This window comes from Pristis pectinata, chromosome 44 (genome assembly GCF_009764475.1).
Source record: "Pristis pectinata isolate sPriPec2 chromosome 44, sPriPec2.1.pri, whole genome shotgun sequence".
NCBI lineage: Eukaryota > Metazoa > Chordata > Chondrichthyes > Rhinopristiformes > Pristidae > Pristis > Pristis pectinata.
In genome coordinates this window covers 372,316-387,333 of record NC_067447.1, presented here as the reverse complement: position 1 = coordinate 387,333, position 15,018 = coordinate 372,316, and the positions used below count along the sequence as shown (strand labels likewise).

The following is a 15,018-nucleotide window of genomic DNA, read 5'->3' as shown; positions in this document are numbered from 1 at the left end:
GAAGTGACTCTCCAAAGCCACTTCTGACCCTTATCCACCCATACATTTGGGACAAACTCCAACGGGTTTAAAGTTAAAAATGGAGAAACAAAGGACTGCAGATGCTGGAATCTGGATGAAAAGCACGATTACGCTGGAGGAGCTCAGTAGACCAGGTAGCATTCATGGAGAAAAGCAGGCGGTCAACGTTTCGGGTCAGGACCCTTCTTCCTGAACTGTCCATTACCAGCTTATGTCGCGATTTTTTTTTTCTAGTTTTGTGTCGACCAAATTTTTTTTCCGAGCCATGGGCGGAAAATAAATGTCGGTGAAGAAGAGAGGGTCGGAGAGGAGCGCGTTCACCACCCTCAACTTGTAGATCGCGCGGCTCCTGAATCTATTGGTGATGTCAACGCAGGGCCAGGCACAAATCTCCACCACTGTGGTAAGGTCGTGGATCAATAACCGGGGAACAAATGCTCAAAAGTGGCAGCACGGGACCTGATACCCCTGCTAACCGTGATATTATCGGGGATGTGAGGTCCAACAGGTAGCCGAGATATCAATGACGTAATCCCACAAACATCAGTGCAACAAGCTTGGCTCTCCGCTCCGGGACCATCCGACGAAGACAAACATCCAACAACACACTGTGGATTAGAACTCAGGCTGTGGACATTCGGTGGCAACGGACTGCTGTTCAACTTGCCCTAAATGCTCATTCAAAAAAGGTTTACTGATTAACACATCATAGACTCTGCCTAATTGAAGACCTTGAGATTAACATTGGGTGCCATGGGAAAATGAATGAATGACATCGGTTAGACAGAGGGCGGGGAGAGGAAGAAGACGAAAAACATTATGATATTGGAGGAACTCAGCAGGCCAGGCAGCTTCCTTGGAGAAAAGCAGGCTGTCAAAGTTTCGAGTCAGGACCCTTCTTCTGCACTGAAGATAGGAAAAGGGGAAGCCCAATATATAGGGAGGGGGGAAGCAGAACAGTGATAGGTGGACGAAAGAGTGAAGGTGGGGTTGGCACAAGATCGTGATAGGGAGATGCAGGTAACAGATAGTGATAGGCAGGTGCGGGGAAGGACGGGAGAGCAGATCCTCCCGGGGATGGCCAAAGATGAGAAGAAAAAGTAGGGGGGGGGGGGGGTTAGATAAACGAGAGAGAGGATAGGTAGAAAAGAAAATAAGAGGTATGGTTGGTGTTTAGGGGGATGGGGGGGTTAGAATTACTTAAAGTGAGAGAATTCCATGTTCATGCCGTTAGGTTGCAATGCTTCAAGACAGAAAATAATGTCGTGTTCCTCCAGAATGCGTTTGGATATTTTTACCCTGCAGTGTAGGAGCCCGAGGACTGACATATCTTCGATCGTGTGGGAGGGTGAGTTGAAGTGACTGGCAACGGGGAGATGCAGATCCTGGTTGCGGACGAGGCGCAGGTTTTGTGCGAAACGGTTACCTAGTCTGTGAAAGGTCACGCCAATGTAGAGGAGGCCACACTTGGAGCACCGAATGCAGTAGATGATATTAAGGGAAGTGCTGATGAACCGCTGTATCACTTGTAAAGACTGTTTCGGTCCCTGGATGGAAGTGATGGAGGAGGTGTCGAGGCAGGTGCTTCACCAATGGCGGTGCAGTGGAAGGTTCCTAGGGTGGGAGCGGGATGGGTGAGGGGTAGGAGTGAACTAGGGAGTCGAGGAGGGAGCGGTCGCTGCGAAAGGTAGAACGGGTGGGGAGGGGAACATATCTTGGGGTCCCGTTGGAGATGGAGGAAGTGGAGGAGAATAATGTGTTGTATACGTTGGCTGGGAGGATGAAATATGAGGACAAGGGGGATTCCTATCCCTATTGGGTCTGGGAGAGGTGGAGTGAGAGCGGATCTGCGGGAAATGGCAGAGCTACGGGTGCGAGCTCTCTCGACAACAGTCGGGTGGGGGGGGGGGGTGGCCACAATTAGAATAGAAGTTGGACATCTTGGATGTCCTGGAGTGGAAAGCCTCGTTATGGGAGAAGATGCGGCGGAGGCGGAGACGGAGAAATTGAGGAAAAGGGATCACGTCCTTGCAAGGGAGGGGGTGGGAGGAGCTGTAATCGAGGCGGCTGTGGGCGTCAGGGGGCTTGTGAAAGATGTCGATGGATAAAGAATCTCCTGAGATGGCGATGGAAAGATCGAGGAAGGGGAGAGAGGCGTCAGAGATAGGCCAAGTGAATTGGAGAGCAGGGTGAGAATTTGTGGCGAAATTTATGATACTGTCGAGTTCCGCACGGGTCCAAGAGTTGGCACCAATGCAGTCGTCGATATAGCCCAGAAAGGGTTGAAGAATGGGGCCAGAGTAGGCTTGGAACAGACTGTTCAACGAAACCAACAAAGAGGCAGGCATAGCTAGGACCCATGAGCGTGCCCATACCTGCGCCTTTGGTCTGCATAGCGAACTGGGCCGGAGTAGGCTTGGAACAGAGACCTTTGTTTCTCCAGAGGATGAAGACGGGAAGGTATGGAGCAAGGGGGAGTAAGAGACGACATTTTTTTTCTCTTTAGCACATGGAGCAAACTCGATGGGCCGAATGGACAACACTGGTCCTTCGTCTTGTGAAGTGAGAGGGGAGGGAAGGGAGTCGGAAGGAAGACGGAGGAGAAGAACCTGTTCTCGAGAAGACGAAGGGACAGTCAGAGAAGGAACACGGGGAGAAGGAACGAGTAAATAAGTAGAATAGTTACCCGTACGTTTTCAGTTATTGCCAGCTTTAATGTGGTTTGATGTTCATTTATTATTTGTAGTCGCTCAATGTGCTTCAAATTATGTTATTTATTTCTTGAGACTATGCTCAAACAATTGCAATGTTTCAATGTTTTGATGAACATCTATTTCATTTGCTACTTGCTAAATCTTCAATAAGTTTTTAATTACGTTGATGATGGAGATAAAATTCACCTAGAGTGTGTCAGGGGACTGGAATCCAGAGTCGGAGAGCGCGGCCAAGACTGAAACGGCCATCACATTTAGACAGATGCACTTTAAGAGCTTTGAACTCAATGGCTATGGACCCACGGTTTGAAGGTAGGATTATGTCCTGCAGCTGCATTTCAAACGGCACAGACACATAAGGGTTAAAGGGACGACGTGACGTCATCTTCTCTGAAGGTCTGGGGCCAAAAGGTAACATTGCTCCATGTGCGGCATCACATTGAACTTTTACAGCAATCTGGGTCCATTCATCCCACGCTGCCCATGCCGGCAGCACTTTCCAACACTCGGTTCTTTGCGCTGTAGGTCGCGCTCAAGATTCAAGATTTGCTTTATTGTCATTTCCCTGAGTATTTACATACACAAAAAAAAAGAAATACTGTTTCTTACCAGCTCATATCATTACAACTAAAAGAACAGGGATAGATATCTAAAATAGTCTATAAAAAATCTGTAAAACAAAACTAAAAACATATCAACACCACATATTCATATCTGTTGAAGTGCGTTTATGTATTAATAAGTGCTTATTCAACTTGAGATGAAGTTCAGTGTTCCCCTCCCTATCTAATTCTCCCCAGAAGTCTTTCAGGCAGTGGGTACAAGGATCCTACCACACTCTGGGTAAATTAAATGCCCTCTTTCTTTCTTATTCGTGTACCAATTATTTTATGTCTCCCTGTCCATCCGGGACTTTTAAACACAGATTTAAAAAAAAATCAGCTGTGGTTATGGGCAGAAAGGTAATTAGGCCAAGTATATGGCTACCACATTCAGAATTCCGGTGCTCTAATCCAGGAAAGGGAATGTGAGTGGGAGGGCGATGAATCCAGAGATCCAGGATCCTTGGCCAAATTCTCTAAGATCTATCCCGTTGTCCATTTCCAATGCTCCTGGTTCCTCACATTCGTAGCACGTTGACAGTTAAATTATTTTACGATATTTTCAGTAAATTATCGTGCTCAGCTTTACCCAAAATATGTTAAATCTGGAGACGGGAATAGTGCATCATGCGCTCTGAAATAAAGACTGCCCACGAGTGTGGAGACTGACAGGGGCGTCAAGTGAAACATCACTTCACCAAGGGTTCAATGGATAAGGTATAAACTACATCGTCTGAGATGAACACACGGAAGATTTATTTTTGTTTCACATTGTTTACTCCAGTCAATTGTTTATCTTGGTGCAAATGACGGACAAAGTTCAAATTTCCCCCTGATCATCAAACTTTGCACAATGGCATGTTGTTGTGACTACCACTCTTTTCTGCAAAACTTACAAAGTTCTGATATTTGAAGAGCATCTTACTTTCCACAAAATGTTGCAGATTCAATGTGTTGTCCTTTATTTAAAATCAAACTGTAGCTTAAATGTAGCAGATTAAACTTCATCGCGATTTATATACAAAAAGAAAGTTTTGCCTTTTGGTTTGCTGATCCGGGAGTGGCCTGCGGACCGAAATTCAACACTGGCCTGTGGACTGCACGGTAGGGTGGATATTTGCAGAACGTGTTTGCTGACCATTTAGTGATGCCGCGCCCCCATTGTACTTTGAAACTCGGCACCGCAAAGCCAACCAGCGAACAGCGTTTGCTGGCTCTTAGAAACAAGTCGTCAGACTTCAGTGTCAGGACACAAAGACAGGTGGGGATGAAAAAAAAATTAGATAAACGGAACAGAGATAAATGTCCTATTGCTTAAATGGTGCGTTATTTCCCGTTCCAGCATGACTCAATGGGTCTTTCACCACACTGTGCAATCTTGAGAACAACAGGTCAAGGGCCTGCTGTGGGCAGTTTTACCTGTGAGGAAGAACAGGTAGATTTAAAGCAGATCAGCCTGCGTGGTTTTAGTTGGGGTTTACGAAGTGCATGTGGGACTTAAACAGAGTAAGTAGGAAGGAGATATTCCCCGTAGCAGAAGAGTGGATAACAAGAGACAAGGACTTAACAGAGAAACTGTCGAAGCAGATATGTGCTGGAAATAAAATTCACCCAGAGTGTGTCAGGGGTCTGGAATACAGAGTCAGAGAGCGCGGCCAAGACTGAAACGTCCATCACATTTAGACAAGTGCGCTTTAAGAGCTTTGAACTCGATGGCTGTGGGCCCGCGGCTTGAAGGTAGGATTATGTCCTGCAGCTGCTCTTCAAACGGCACAGACAGATCGGGCTAAAGGGAACTTGATGTTGCCTGGGGAAGGTGAGACCTGTGCTAAAGGGACGGGTTACGCCTGAACTCGAGAGGGACCAACGTCCTTGCGGGAAGGTTTGCCAGAGCTGTTGGGCTGGGTTGAAATGAGGTCTACAGGAGGATGGGAACCAGAGTGTTAGGTCAGATGATGGGACACTTGCTGTAAAGGTAGATGCATTATGCGGAGGGATTGGGAGGAAGAATGGACTGTGTGCACGTCATAAACGCGGTCAGTTGGATGGGTTGGATTGTGTTTACAAGAAGTATTAAGAAGAAGGATATTGAACTCAGAGCACAGATTAGTACGTGGAACTAAGCTATTGCAGCCACTGCAGAGATTTCGCGGCTTTATTTGCCGGAGTTTAGATGTTTCAGAGGGGATAGGGAGGAAGGTGAAAAGGGGGGAGCATCATTGCTAATCAGGGATAGTATCACCGCTGCACAAAAGGAGGACGTCGTGGAGGGATCGTCTCCTGCGTTACCGTGGAACCAGACAGCAGACACTCGTGGCCCAGAACTCTTGGGGCCCCTGCGAATGAAACCCGGGCAAGGAATACCAAGTTGTCCCGGCGGCAGCTCGGACTTTCCGTCCTGTTTCTGAACGATCTCCTGGTACCGGCAGGAGAGCGGTGACTCGCTGAGAAAACGTGTGCTTCACACGGAGCCCTCGGCTTTACACCGGCAGGCAGGTAGAGGAATGGCGATCTCCATCATTTGCACGCTCTTATAGGTCCCTGCTCACAGCTGAGGGGACGATATTCGACGACCAAGCACATTTTTATCTCATATTCCCTGCTCTATAAACCTACAGAAGTGAAATGATATGTGAAAGGAATAACAATTTCTGCAAAATGACTGTGAATACAAGACAAAAGTGCGTATTTTACAAGATGTGGATGAAACTTCACAAACATAATTTCACTGCCAGTTTCATGATAAATAGTAATTCTCCGGAACTGCTTCACCGATGTTAGTGATTGGGATTGGTGTGAACAGTAGTCTGTAGCTCAGCATCGATTGGGTGTAGGATTACCTCTGTGGAGATCGTCATATTTGCAGACATTGTTTGCCCTCCCTTCGATTTAACTAAAGACCTCGCCCCTTCCTGCACGTTGAAACACAGCTCTCGGAAGATCTCCAGATACTTCACGACCTGCCTCTTGGGAGAGCGAGATCGTCGGTCGCCGGAACTCAAAGAAATGTAAGGACGGAAGCAAGATTAAACCGGACAAAGAGAAATGTTCGGTTCTTGAAAGGGGGTTTCGTGTCATCTTCCAGGTTTCTCGGCACTTTGTGTGACACTTCGACTGAAGGTCAAAGAACCGAGACCCGAAAGTGTGAGCTGTGAGGAAGGACTGGAGTAATTTGCTTTCGAATGGAGAAGGCTAAAGGGAGGAAATGGAGGTGAAAAAAGTTGAGAGGAACTGGATTAACTAAATAGGAAGGGTCTATTTCCTTCGGCGGAGGGAATAAAAAACCAACGTAATTTGTGGAAGGGTTAGAAGAGAGACGAGGTCTTTGTTTCACTGAAAGTATGGACGTAGAGGTGTGGAACTCTGCCTCAAGGTGTCCTGGATGAGGAGGCCTACGTAACATTTAACAAAGTGGCGAGAGATGTTCACTTGACCTGCCGTGACATTGAAGGTCTACGTTCTTGCAGCTGGGAGTAGGCTCCTTTTCACTTTCTCAACTGAAGCAGGCACAAGTGGCCAAGTGCCTCCTGTCCTGTAAATATTCTCTGATTCTTCAGTACGCTTCAGCGGTGGAGGGTTGATTGGGCATGAGCATACGGCAGGGATTCTGCAACTGTCCCCAACACTCAACACCTTCTACTCTGTTTCGTATGATGTGTTTCCATCCCCAAGGGCCGCCATGGTCACAGTTTCTATTGGGAATTCCACTGTGAGGAATGGGATGGGAGGCTTTGGAAAATAAGGAATATTCCAGTGAAAGAGAGGCGTTAGTTGTGTTTATAGGTTAAAGAAGATGGCTTTGTTAGTCTTGCATAAGATATAGTTGGAAGAGTATTTGAAAGCCAAGTAGTGCAGAGCGGAGAAACGCTTCCTATTGGCCGAGGACAAAATGTTGCGCAAGGGAAAATTTATTGAAACCAACAGTGGCGATAGTCTGGGGTGCACGGCCGGGGACGGGGAGCAGATTGTAATGGGATCTTCATAAGGATCCGAGAGAAAGAATTTGGAGAGGCATGGAAGGGTGCTGGAGTGAGATCGGTGGTATCACTGCGACTTTGAACCTGATCAGAATCGATGGCCGAATGACCTGAATGTTTGGTTCAAATTATCCCAGCCTTATCAATCACTGCACATCACTGAGATCTGGTATCTCGGGAAACATACCAAAAAATTACCTCAGCTGCACTCCCAAAAAGCGGAGAAATGAGGCCAAGACCAAGGTTCGGGACTCTAGCTGAGTTCCGCCCAGCGTGTTTTTGAAAGGTCAGTGCAGTCATGGGGGTGTGGGTGTGAATAGGACAGTGAAACGTAGAGCAAAGAATTCACACAGGTAATAATGGCGAGTCCCCGCTGCCTCTTTGACCCATTGGTTGCACTTGCTGTTACCTCCACTTCGTCACTGCAGCCCTGTTAAATCATTAACCCCAAACACCCGTCTGTGGTGAAGAAGCGAACAAATGAGCCGGTTTGCAGTCCCAGAATTTCACACTCTGGGACCTGTTTGCACCTCTACGTCTCCCGGAGGTCATACGATTCCAAACATTCCACAATGATCCCTGAATCAACTTGCTATCCCATTAATTCACCCAATTTTCTGGGATATGGTTGTGTGGAAATTGGAACTCGTGTTCCCTACATCGCGATAGGGGTATGCAAGTTGCATTAAATGGCTTTAGACGGCTGTGTGAGTGTGAATAACAAACAGTCGCCTCCACACGCTGCTGAACTCTCTTATTCTAACTGCAGTGAAACATGTTACTGATGTTACTGTTCTTCAACTTGCAGGGCAGTGAATACGCTTTGATCCCGTACCTGCCTTCTTCAAGAAGACATCCACGGACGGAGAAAGAGCAAAGGTGGCCACTGAACTGGGCGGCACCGGTCTGCTGACAGGACGAGAAATATTTCCTGAGACCTCTGCAAAACGAAGGCCCGATCCCTGTGGCAAGACAGACATCGGTGCGAGCGCCGCGGGTCAAAGTTCGGAGAGCAGTGGGGAGTGAAGGCTGGTGAGGTTCACAGCCAACATGGACATTGGGCTGAAGTGGTTGGGGGGTGGAGTGGGTGACGCACAGACAAACGGGGTGGGTGTCAGCGCCCGAAGTGAAACCACAACGATCCCAACACGGGATGAAAGCTAGAACCACAGGTTAAGCTAGATTCCCGGAGGGTGACGCGTCTTTGGACGGCAAACCATCTTTTACAAAACCATCACACCAAATAGGCCCAGAAATCGGCGACGTGGAATATGCGCCGGTGTTCTTGCAGACGGCTGCTGTTGGTCTCCCTACTGAGCGGATTCATTCTGAATCTCCTTTCACTATACTTTTACCGGAGAGGGAACACGTTACTAAAGTACTGGAAACCGGTCAAACTGAAGCCAGGTGACCAAAAGCCATATGCCACCCTCGCTCTGTCAGAGGAGAACTCAAGTTGCTGGAGGATCATCATCGGTGATCAAGAATCGATCGAAAAGGCTCTTTTGAAGTCCACAGACAAGTACCGAGTCCTTACTGAAATCTATTACTTAACGATGACCCGAGACTGCCCTTCTTTTGTTAAGCCGTAAATACATCACGTTCCCTTTGAGCGAGGAGGAACGCGACTTCCCCCTGGCCTACACCATGCTGATCAATGAGAACATCGAGATGTTTGAGCGGCTCCTCAGGGCCATCTACGCCCCTCACAACCTGTACTGTGTCCACGTGGATAGGAAATCCCCAGAGACATTTCACTCGGCTGTCCGCGCCGTCGCGTCCTGCTTCCGGAACGTCTTCGTGGTCGGAAGATTGGAGACGGTAACGTACGCCTCGTGGTCCCGGGTCCGGGCAGACTTAAACTGCATGGGAGAGCTGCTGGCGAGCCCCGTCCCCTGGAAATACCTCATCAATGTTTGTGGAAAAGATTTTCCCATAAAAACTAACCGAGAGATAGTCTAAAAGCTCAAGGCAATGAACGGTTCCAACTTCATAGAATCGCTCGTTCCACCCGAATATAAAAAGGTAACTAATCCCTCCCACTGTCGGACCGCACCACGCACCCCTCCTAGTGTTCCGTATAGCTTCATTTCCGACCATCCGCATTCCGTGTTTATCAGTTATCCATCCATCCATTCATCCAACCTTCCATCCATCCATTTATGGGACATCCATCGAGATGTCCCGCCTGGATTCACTTCCAACCGCTTCGGATATCCTTCCACTTATGGAACCACAAATCGCAGACTTCCACGTATTCCATTCATCCTGTTGGACCGTGCACAGACCGGCCCATCTGCCCATCTAGTCACTCCTCCCTCCAACCAACCACACGCCTACCTCTCTGTAAATCGCTATTCCTCTCCCGAACCCTCCAAACATGATACCCACCTCCTATCGCTGTTCTTTCATTCACCTCGCTCCCTCTATTCATTCTCTCGCTCATTCTATCCTTCCAGCTTCTTCCGTCCACCCATTCTCCTCTCCCTGTGAGGCATCACATTGAACTTCTACAGGAATCTGGGTCCATTCATCCCACGCTGCCCATGCCGGCAGCACTTTCCAACACTCGGTTCTTTGTTCTGTAGGTCGCGCTCAAGATTCAAGATGTGCTTTATTGTCATTTCTCTGAGTATTTACATGCACAAAAAAAATAAATTCTGTTTTTTTCACCAGCTCATACCAGTGCAACAAAAAGAACAGTGATAAATATCGAAAATAGTCTCTAAAAACATCTCTAAAACAAAACTAAAAACATATCAACACCACATATTCATACCTGTTAAAGAGCGTTTATGTATTAATAAGTGCTTATTCAGTTCAAGGTGAAGTTCAACGCTCCCCTCCCTATCTAATTCTCCCCAACACCCTTTCAAGCAGTGGGTACAAGGATCCTACCACACTCTGGGTAAATTAAATGCCCTCCTTCTTTCTTATTCGTGTACCAATTACGTTATGTTTCTTCCCTCTGACTGGCTTTTGTTTCGGGAAATAGATCTTGCTCTTCTCCTCCGCTCAGAGCCTTCATAATTTTGTAACCTCTCATTTGGCGTCCCCACTTTTAACCCCCTCTTTGCTTTTCTTACTTGCTCGTTAACAAATGCAGCATGTTCTACACTCCTCCAGACCTATGTTTACATTGACCCTCTCGTTGCCTTGCATGACGTTTCCTTCCTTGATCTTTTCTTAGACTCCACGGAACTTGTAATCCAGGGTGCGTGTATTTGACGTTTTTGCACTTTTTTCCGGTGGGAACATTTTCACTTCAAACATCCTTCAATCACCTTCGATGTGTTCCAGGTTCTGATTGATTTACATTTGATTTGATTTGATTTGATTTGATTTGATTTGATTTGATTTGATTTGATTTGATTTGATTTGATTTGATTTGATTTGATTTGATTTGATTTGATGACGGCACAACATGGTGGGCCAAAAGGCCTGTTTTGTGCTGTATGGTTCTATGGTTCTACAGTACCTCTGCTCCTCCGTCCAGCAGTAAAATTACAATTTACAACAGGTGCTCTCACTTATTCTTTGGCCTTGTCCATAAATATGGTGACTACAGCCCCATCATGAGCTAGAAGACAGGATGTTCTCCCACTGTTACCTCTTCCAGCTGCCCAGCTTTGTTCCACAAAATTCAATGCAGAATTGCGCGCACACACTCCCTCCCCCGCTCCACGACTGAAATTCAGCATCATTCTCTGCCGCTTGCCGCATACAGCATGCAGAATTCCAGGTGTATTTTTAGGGGAAATTTATATCCTCTATATCCCTCACGCTGACTAACTTTCTGTCAGATGAGATGAGATGAGATGAGATGAGATGAGATGAGGTGAGGTGAGGTGAGGTGAGGTGAGGTGAGGTGAGGTGAGGTGAGGTGAGGTGAGGTGAGGTGAGGTGAGGTGAAGTGAGTTGAGGTGGTGAGGTGAGGTGAGGTGAGGTGGGGTGAACTGAGGTGAAGTGAGGTGAGGTGAGGTGAGATGAGATGAATTAAACTGAGATGAGACGAGACGAGATAAGATGAAATCAGATATCTTTATTTTTCAAGTTCACCGAAACACACAGTGAAATGCATCTTTTGCGTAGGGTGTTCTGGGGAGCAGCCCGCAAGTGTCGCCACTCTTCCGGCCCCAACATATCATGCCCACAATTTCCTAACCCCTTACGTCTTTGGAATGTGGCAGGAAGCCAGAGCACCCGGGGGAAACCCACGCAGACGCGGGGTGAACGTACCAACTCCTCACAGACAGCGGCCGGAGTTGAACCCGAGTCGCCGGTGCTGGAATAGCGTCACGCTTACCGCCCCATAGTTGCCAGTCTATAATTTTATACACGCGTGCAATTTGCCCATTTATTTGCTGCGCCATCTTCCATGGACTGTTTGGAGGTCTGCAGAGACATTGCCAATGCACATTTGTGTTCTTTACTGTATTCAGTTTGTCCTCATTTAATGGTTAAGAACAATCATCCCTTCACAAATCCAGCAGTGCCGGTATTCTTTAATCGATGCTATCATGACGCAATGATTTGCTGACTTATTATATTGAGTCTGATCCTCTGTTCTATACATCCGCACAGGGGAAACCTACTTGATCCCTCACACCCTCCTATCTTCCGTTCGTACATGCCCCAACCCTCCGTCAGTCACATTTCCCCATCCTTCCATCGCTCACACTTCCCTACCATTCCCTGACTCAACTTTCCCTACGCTTCACTCACTGACCCTTCTCCATCCCTCCCTCCCTCACCATTCCCCATCCCTCCGTCACTTTTCCCCATCCCCCCTCACTCACACTTCCTCATCCTTCCCTCGCTGAGCTTTTCCCAAACTCTCTTATCGACCCTTCCCAATACCCTCCTCCCTCACCCTTCCCCATTCCTTCCTCATGCTCAGCCCCATCCCCTCCTGCCGCATCCTTCCCCTTCCATCCCTCACTCAGCCTTCCCCTCACTCACCCATACCCATCCCTCCCTCACTCGTCTTTCCTCTCACTCACCTTGCCCCATCGCTCCCTCACTCACCTTTCTCCATCGGTTCCTCACTGACCCTCACTCACTCACTCACCATTCTCCATCCTTCCACTCACCCTTCCCCAAGGCTCTCACTCACCCTCCCACTCAGTCACCCTTCCCCATCCCTCCCTCACTCACCCTTACCCATCGCTTCCTCACTGACCCTTCCCCATCCCTCCCTCACTCACCCTTACCCATCGCTTCCTCACTGAACCTTCCCGAACCCTCCCTCACTGATCATTCCCCAACACTCCCTCACTCACCCTTCCCCATACCTCCATCACAGCATTGCCCAACACTCCCTCACTCACACTTGCACAACCCTCCTTCACTCCCCCTTCCCCTCACCCACCCTTCCCCACCCCTCACCCATTCATCCTTCCCCTCACTCACCCTTACCCATCGCTTCCTCACTGACCCTTCCCCAACCCTCCCTCACTCACCCTTCCCCAACCCTCCCTCACTCACCCTTCCCCAACCCTCCCTCACTCACCCTTCCCATCCCTCCATCACTCACCCTTCCCCAACCCTCTGTCACTCCCCCTTCCCCTCACCCCTCCTTCCCCACACCTCACCCATTCATCCTTCCCCTCACTCACCCTTACCCATCGCTTCCTCACTGACCCTTCCCCAACCCTCCCTCACTCACCCTTCCCCAACCCTCACTCACCCTTCCCCAACCCTCACTCACTCACCCTTCCCCAACCCTCACTCACCCTTCCCCAACCCTCACTCACTCACCCTTCCCCAACCCTCCCTCACTCACCCTTCACAACCTTCCCTCACACACCCTTCCCCATCCCTCCCTCACTCACCCTTACCCAACCCTCACTCACCCTTCCCCAACACTCCCTCAGCTTTCCCCATCCCTCCCTCACTCACCCTTACCCAACCCTCACTCACCCTTCCCCAACCCTCCCTCACACCCTTCCCATCCCTCCATCACTCACCCTTCCCCAACCCTCCCTCACTCACCCTTCCCATCCCTCCATCACTCACCCTTCCCCAACCCTCCCTCATTCACCCTTCCCCTCACCTACCCTTCCCCAACCTTCCCTCACTCACCCTTTCCCTCACACACCCTTCCCCAACCCTCACTCACTCATCCTTCCCCTCACTCACCCCCAAACCTTCCTCACTCACCCTTCCCCAAACCTCCTTCACTCACCCTTCCTCAGCCCTCCTTCACTGATCCTTCTCCATCTCTCCCTCACTCACTCTTCCCTAAGCATCCCTCATTGACCTTTCCCCATCCCTCCCTTAATCACCCTCACTCCGCCATCCCTCCCTCACACCATTCCCAACACTCCCTCAGTCACCCTTGCCCAACCCTCCCTCACTCATCCTTCCCCTCACTCACCCTTCCCTCACTCACCCTTCCCCATCCATCCCTCACACACGCCTCTCCATCTATCCCTAACTCACCTCCCTCCATCCCTCTTTCTCTCCATCCGACCAGCCACCCACGGGTGAGCTAAAAATCGTTGCATCGCCTTTTCTACTCACTCTTGTTTCTTTGAAGTGCCCCAACTACTTGCTGTTCAGTGGTGGCTCTTGGTCACACTGGTTTATGCCCATCTCTCACTGGTGACGGGAATATTCTAAATCGTCAACTTGAGAGAATTTAGCGCCGTGTACAGCCCCGGTGTCCCTCTGCAAGTGGCCGGTGGCAGGGCCAGAAGCGATGGTGAGCAGCGTTTCTGCCGGATTTTCACTTCTGAGGACGCCGTGTGTCGGAAAGTTTAGTGAAAAGTGTAGGTCAGGCAAGTAAACTCCGCGGAAGTCTAAAGTAAACGTTAATGTTGTCACTACTGGGTGAGGGGGAGGGGGGGCGTTGTCTCTCAGAGGGAAATAAGCAACAGCTCAAGTCTGGAGCAATATATAAAAAATGCTCGAAGAAAGCAGCAGGTCAGGCAGCCATCATGGAGGGAAATGAACAGTAGGCGTTTCGGGCCTAGACCCTTCATCCGGACTGGAAAGGAAGAGGGCAGAAGCCAGAATAAGAAGGTGGAGAAGTGGCAGGAGCACACGTAGGCAGGGGATAGGTGAATCCAGGTGAAAGGCAAGTCCAGGTTAGGGGGGAAGGTAGGTGGGTGGGGGGATGTAATAACTAAGTATGGAGCTTCGATTGGTGTTTGTGTTACCTTTCAGAATCGATGGAAATATCACTATGATGTCCGGGAGACTGTTGTCCGAACTGCTCAGAAGAAGGGGCCCCTCCTGTCCGCGGCTCCATGTTTGTCGGCAGCGCATACGTTCTGGTCACCAGAGAATTCGTGCACAATTTATTCGTGCAACCGGAAATCCAGGCGTTTTTCAATTGGTCGATGGACACCTACAGTCCTGATGAACACATCTGGGCGACGCTGCAGAGAATGCCCGAGATACCAGGCTCCATTCCGTACAACCCCACTGACCACGGGAGAAGCTCTGTAGCCCATACGCGGGCAGTGAAATGGTCCTTCGAGGCCGGTAATTTGTCGAGAGGAGCCTTTTATCCGCCGTGTACGGGGAGGTATCGGAATCAAATCTGTATTTACGGATCCGGAGATCTCCAATGGATCATCCGGCAGAAGCCCCTGTTCGCTAACAAGTGTGACCCTGGAGTGGACAACACGACAGTGCAATGTATGGAGGAGTATATCCGCCACCGCGCCCTTCGCAGTGCTGAAAGTTTGCTCTAAA

General features: G+C 49.1%; 1 protein-coding gene across 1 annotated transcript; it reads left to right on the top strand.

The window, feature by feature from the left end:
* Nucleotides 1-8,585: 8,585 nt before the first annotated feature.
* On the top strand, nucleotides 8,586-15,017 carry LOC127566649 (beta-1,3-galactosyl-O-glycosyl-glycoprotein beta-1,6-N-acetylglucosaminyltransferase 3-like). The gene is given in 4 exon segments (XM_052009165.1): nucleotides 8,586-8,893; nucleotides 8,895-9,339; nucleotides 14,485-14,542; nucleotides 14,545-15,017. Coding segments are annotated over 4 exon segments (1,284 nt in total).
* The last annotated feature ends 1 nt before the right edge of the window (nucleotide 15,018 follows it).